At 39.8% G+C, this 6,455-nt stretch overlaps 1 protein-coding gene across 1 annotated transcript; it reads left to right on the plus strand.

The window, feature by feature from the left end:
- SDHAF4 (succinate dehydrogenase complex assembly factor 4) lies at positions 1–5,123 on the plus strand. Its single transcript, XM_075202594.1, has 3 exons — positions 1–308; positions 2,369–2,515; positions 4,913–5,123. The coding sequence occupies exons 1-3, from the start codon at positions 230–232 to the stop codon at positions 5,020–5,022; spliced, it is 336 nt and encodes a 111-aa protein (XP_075058695.1). The 5' UTR covers positions 1–229; the 3' UTR covers positions 5,023–5,123.
- Positions 5,124–6,455: the final 1,332 nt, after the last annotated feature.

The raw sequence follows: 6,455 nt of genomic DNA on the forward strand, positions 1-6,455 counted from the left end.
AGAATGTAGACACCGCTGAATTACACAAGGACTGCGATGTGTTCTATGACTACTACAGTGGAACGTTTTGCATCGGGACGATTGACAGCCAGGAAGGAGAACGTCATCTAATCAGGTCGGGCTGCATACCCAATCAGAACGTGTCTTGAGTTGCAGCCCCGCCTCCTCGTGGTGCTGTTGTGCAGGAAGCAGTGGAGCTGGAGGTCGCTGGTGCAGGAAGGTGGGCATCATGAAGGGCATAGCATGGCAGTGCAGCAGAGCTGCAGGGGCTGCACTGTGTTACCACCTTGCAGCACGCCGTCTGCCAAGTGAGTTATCTCTGTTGCCTCATCTTAATAATCTAAATATTGAAATCATACTAGCAGAGACTTCCCTCCAGCCTGACCCTTGCTCTCTGTGATCTGTCAGCTAATGTAAAATCGTCTTGCAGGAAGACTACTATATTAAGTCGGGAACCCGAATTGTAAGAGGAAAAGCCCCATGTTATTGTCACACATTTATGTCTTCCAGCTACATATTATATAAAGGGGTGATGTCTTACGTGACAATTCTGAAGTTGTGCAATAGATTTTACATGTAAAAACTGGTAGTTGTTGTATGCAGTACTACTTATTCTGTTATGCAGCCATAATATACTTCAGTGCCTCTCCCTTTAAAGTATTATTAATTACCTCTGGTTTTGTTTTGCGGTAGCCCTTATAATAATGTATAGGTGATGCTGGTGTTTTTGTTTTATGCTTCTAGTGCAGCAGTGGCCAACTGCTGCACTAGAAGCATAAAATAAATCCACATTTGAAATGTGGCTCTTGGCTGGGAACATCAATGAAGTATAGTGTTACAGGCGCGGCAGGGGCAGATTGTTTTGGAAAACGTTCAGCTGCTCAACTGACCAAGAGCAGCAGTCTTGTGACCACCTCTGCACAATACAGGGAGGTCACAGACAATCAAATTGGGGAACGAAGAGGAGAGAGTGTAGTGTGCTCCAGCAGCTAAGGCCTGGAGGTGGGAGAGGTAAGTAAGGGGCACGTGAGATCTGATGGCATCTGAAGAGGTTAATGGGCATGTAAGGAGATGTGATGGGATGTTTGTTGGCATGTATGGTGCAGGTGGGAAGGTTTGATGGTATATATGGGACATTTGGGTAGATCTGATGGCATGTAAGGGGTACGTGGGGAGGTCTGATGGCATGTAATGGGTATGTGGTAAGATCTGGTGGGCATGTGTGGAAGTCTGATGACATGTAAGGGGAAATGTGGGGAGTTCTGATGGCATATAAGGGGCATCTGGTGAAATCTGATAGGTGGGGAGGCTGATAGGCAAGTGGGAATATCTGACAAGCATTTCTGGGTCGTGGATAGATTTGATGGCATGTGGAGCAACTGATGTATATGTAAGGGACATATGGGGAGATCTCATGTCATGTTGGGAGATCCTATAAGCATGTAAAGAGTTACGAGGGGAACATTAAAAGGTCTAAAGGGTTGTGGTTGCAGTAACAGTTTGAGGTAGCCCTTTGAAACCCTCTTTCACTGGATGCAGCAGCAAGGTAAGAGCTGTGCTAGTTTGGTAATTATTCTCAACATATTGGCCATGTGTTGGATATTTTCTTTTTCGCTTAGCATGATATTGTAAGTTATGTTATATTTTCAATGTGTGTGTAAGGTATGTATGCGAGCGTTTATACTGGGCATATGTTTATGCACACATACAAAAGGTAAAGTTGGCTCTTTACCCATAGATATTTTCAGGCTCTTAGTCTCTGACTGGTTGGCCACCTCTGTTCTAGTGCATAATTAGGTGTACAGCCCCATTCCACTCTTGGGAACTGGCCCCAGAAAATAGGGATGCACCTACGTTTGCAGGATTACTAGTGCACAATACAAATTGTAAGAAGTCACTTCAAAGTTCTCTCTCCTACCAATTTAGGACCACTAATTCATTAATTTAAGTTGTTTTTCCCCCCAAAACTTGGGCACATTACTGTACCAACTCTCATTTAGCTAAGAGCACCTGAATTCGCCTAGTCACCATCACTAGAAGGTAGAAAATTTGCGCTTTAGATGCCCTCATCTTGCAGCACAGATATGCGCTTTCTATTTAAATGTGAGCATTTGTGCAAAGATAGGAGCAGAATGTCACAAAACGGCATATGCATTATTTTTTTACATGTAAATTACCCTTGGTGGTGTTTGAATTTTACTTGCCTGGTATATACTTTTCATCCTCCGAACTAGTGCTATATTCAAAATGTACATGGTTTGTATGATGTGTAAATATTGTCATAATGTGCCTTCAGTGTCAATACTCAATTATGTTACGCTAATGAAGAAAACCAATAAAAGTGAAACAAATACTTTTTATGTTGTAGCTGGAATCTGGAGCTGTGTCAGACCAGCTAGCAAAAACTCTTCACAAACTAATAGCTCTACAACTCCCCCTCTGAAGAAACCAAAGACACCTCAAGGGCGGTTTGATGAAACTGAACAACCCAACGTGGAGAAAGAACTACTGGAAAGTGAGTGTTTAGTAATTAAAAATAATACAACATTATTTGCCGCACACCTATGTTTTGTTTCAAGTGAACAGAAAAGTCGATGAGAGCTGCAGTCAGTAACAAAAGTTCAAATCCTTCCGGAGAAATCCTTGGTTTTACAATTTATTATAGTACTTTACCTTTTAAAAGCAGTGAAGTAGGATGTCGGGTCAACACTATACAGTGTGTGTTACAGATTTGAAAATGTCAATTTTAGGATTTAAACTGTGTAGAGGATTCTAAGCTGTCCTTCGTTGATGATTACATTAAACCTGTAATAGCTTACAAATAATTTTCAAACATACCTTTTGAAGTGTGTTTTGTTAAGATTTTTTTAAAAAAAATTTAAAATGTTCTTGGTGAGAATGCAAACAACATGCACACAAATTGATGGTCCTGAAACACAGAAATAAATCTCAAGCATCTGATGACCAGTGGAATTAATTTTAGAATAATGCGCATCCTTCAGACACTATCCAGTCACTTTTATATGATGAAGGTTGTGCTCGGATTTTCCGTTTTTGAATGTTTAGCATCCAGGTACCAAACCTACATACAGCTCTCCTTGCAGAATGACAATCATATCTTTGAGGACATATTCTAAAGATATATTTTTTTTTATGTAAACTGGTTGGCAAGTTTTATTTTTGCTAAACCGTCAGAATCAGAAATTAACCTTCATAATAATATACTGTTCAGCTAGAGCCTTAAAGATTTATCCAAGGCCTTTATTGCAACAAGTAGATAAACCTTTTTTTGCATTTGTCTCAAATTAAACTACTTTGTATCCAAAGCATCTGTCTTTCTGAGAGAGATTAGTTTTCATGCTCTAGATCTTTTGATGCTGCAAGGATTGTCACCATCCTTCTGTATTTTCCTTGTATGGTATTCTTTCCTTTGGCCAGAATGACCATTTTTAGATGATTGGCTATGTCTGGATTTAAGTTATATTATCTGAAGTTTTCATGCCTAGAGTTTTCCTTAAAGAGCTCTATTAATTTAAAAAGACACACACACACACACACACACAGACACACGCGCACTTTTTTGCTGATAGCCTCTTTTCTGTCTTATGTTTTATCTTACTTATCTTCAGAAGAAAAATCTACAGCTATAATCCCTATAATTAAAAAAAGAAAACAAAACTCCCACATAGAGTTAAAAGACGCAACTTTACCAGTAACCCGAAGGCACTGTTGTACAAGGGTCAAGCTGGATGCGGTCCAAACGCATAGTTTTTGTGCCCCCACCAGGGCCCAGAAAAAAACCTAAAGGTAAATACTAAACTGACGCTGCGGCGCCCTCCTCCCTTCGCACTGAATGTGGAGGTGATGTCATCACGCCCGACCTTTGTGGTGAGGAGCGCACAGAGAGCAGCCACAAGAAGAGAAGAAAGAAGGCAATAGAAAGGTAATTGAAGGGGAGCATGGAGAGAACAGTGTGAAACATGAGACAGATGAAAGGGAGCAAAAGCAGCATGGAGGGCACAGTGTCAGCCAACGGGAAGAAAACATTAAACTTTATTTTTGTTTTTTCTTAATAATACACCTTACAAAATTACGAGACTTTTTCTTGCGGCCCATCATACACTTTGATTATTTGGCCTAATTGAGGTTTTGAGTTTAACATACCTGCTCTTGTAGATGGAAAGATGATATTGGTACAAGAAGGCACACCACTGATGTATATTATCTCTGCTCACTTGGGAACTACACAACCATCACAATCGAGTTAATGTAGCCTTACAGGGCATTACTTTGACTTCTTAACACCTATTAAACCCACTCTCCTTAAAACGTGAGAAGAACTCCGCTGCATCCTGTCTGATGACGGGGAAGGGGGGAGTAATTGTGAGAAGTGGGCTCTATGGTGTGCTAGAGCGGTGTTCTCTGCTACCATCCCATCCTACCATTGGATCACAGATGTTTGAAAAGGGATATCCAGGGACCTGTGTGCTAAAACAGCTGGCACCAGTACTTTCTGCATGAATTTACATAGTGTGAAAAGCAGATTTAATTTATAGTTACATCCACAACAAGGAGAACAGAACCTCAGGCAGCTAACTGCGCACTTCTCTGCTTGGAATGTCTTCCACCACAGAAACATTCATCTACTTGATTGGCAAAGACTAATATTAAACTGAAATGATTTACAAATAAAAGCTAAAACTACATTTTATAAGATTACAGTTTCTATTTGGCATTAATACTCAGTGAGAGTGGTTGGCAGATATGCTGATGCACTACAAGTAATTTTTCCTCCTATTTTTCATATTATATAATAGGTGTGAACTTTGTAGAATATAAAAAATAAACATTAATATCTATGTTATTCTGCAAGGCCACTTTATTTGACTATTCTCTATTCTGTTGTCTGTAGGATTCCCAGATGACATAAACCCTATTACTAAGGAGAGAGGTGGGCCCAGAGGACCGGAACCTACTCGCTATGGGGACTGGGAGAGAAAGGGGAGATGTATAGACTTCTAGCAGCTATTGTAAAACTTTCTATGTAATATGTCACTTGTATATAGATTAAGAAACCCTGTTTCCTCCACTTTTTCCTCAGATCCACCTAGAACAGAAGTATTTAATTTGTTGTACATGTAACTCCAGTGGTAATGCAGTATGTTCAGTGCATGTCAAAATAACCTCTTCCTGTAGTTGGTAAATAACATAATACACAAATTACAGTTAATATTTATCAAACATTTAAGGCTTAAGAAGGTACTAGTTACCAGACATCTGCTAATTTAAATATTCAATAAATAATACACCCAGTATAAAGATCAAAATGTGTGGTTTTGTGCACTTATCTGTTATATGTGAAGAATAGAGATCTATACTATGATTGCAGTATACAGGTGTTTATACATACCATGATCAGACAGATGACAGAAGTGTATACCAGTTTTATCTCTCTTCCCTGGGGGTCAGTGAATACAGAGTATTTTTTAAAACAAGCTGCTTTCTATTCCGTTAAATCCCCCCACACCTTGGTAAAAGGCTTTCCTGTGGTTTTATATATAACAGGCTAGGTGGCGCTGTTTGCCACCTGTCCAGGCTTGGGAGTATAGCTCTGCATGTGGCAGGTAAGGAGCTTGGAGAACTCTGGAAAGGTCTCTGCGAGGAACTGCACAGATGATCTAGTGTGGGGCTGCAATGTGACCTGCAGGAGGCAGGAAACTCACTGAGACTGCCCTGGCTGGAGAGGAACCCGAGCAGTATATGGACTATGTATTGTCGAGGTGTAAGCCACATCAGAGAAAGTATAAACCAGTCTAGCTGCATACTCATAGTGAGTGTTGAAGAAGTGAGTCAGCACTCCCTATGGGGGCCCGATTTATTGTCTTCTGTAAGTGTACTTTTGTAACAAAATAAAACAAATTTTTGTTTAAAGTCTGGAGAACTTTATTTTAATGTACCTTAACGCATTGGTTACCTATCACAATTTTTGGTGGAGAAAAAACTTGTAAATTCAAGGTCTGCACATACCATGTGGATGCAGCAACACGAAAACTTGGATGGTTTGTGCACCAAGGAGAGACCAAAGCTTGTTACAATGTTGCTGTATGTGTGAAGATTTACAAGGTGATTTAAAGTTTACAATTAAAATGTGTTCAAAAATAGATATATATTCTATAAATACACGTTATAAATTCTATATTTCTAGAATGAGAAATGTATTCACCCCCACCTGCAAGTTTGTGTTATTTGAAGGATGTGACCTCTTTTGGCCTGTATAGCCATAGGTGTTTTTAATCAAAGCATCACATATAGTCTGGTTCCTACCAATATTGTTTGTAGCTTAGAGGCACCAAGTCAGATGGTATAGAAGTAAATATACATTTTTAGTCTGGGTAGCCATCTGACTGAGGTCATGGTAGATGGATAAGCATGTTTTGATCAAAATGTGCGCTAAG

This window comes from Mixophyes fleayi, chromosome 3, assembly GCF_038048845.1.
Source record: "Mixophyes fleayi isolate aMixFle1 chromosome 3, aMixFle1.hap1, whole genome shotgun sequence".
NCBI lineage: Eukaryota > Metazoa > Chordata > Amphibia > Anura > Limnodynastidae > Mixophyes > Mixophyes fleayi.

What these genes read in the sequence shown, in the direction of transcription:
- SDHAF4 (XM_075202594.1), top strand. Translation starts at nt 230, where the DNA reads ATGAAGGGCATAGCATGGCAGTGCAGCAGAGCTGCAGGGGCTGCACTG. An exon ending in TGCAGCACGCCGTCTGCCAA is followed by an intron (nt 309 to 2,368) that starts GTGAGTTATCTC and finishes TTTATGTTGTAG; the next exon opens with CTGGAATCTGGAGCTGTGTC. An exon ending in GGAGAAAGAACTACTGGAAA is followed by an intron (nt 2,516 to 4,912) that starts GTGAGTGTTTAG and finishes TGTTGTCTGTAG; the next exon opens with GATTCCCAGATGACATAAAC.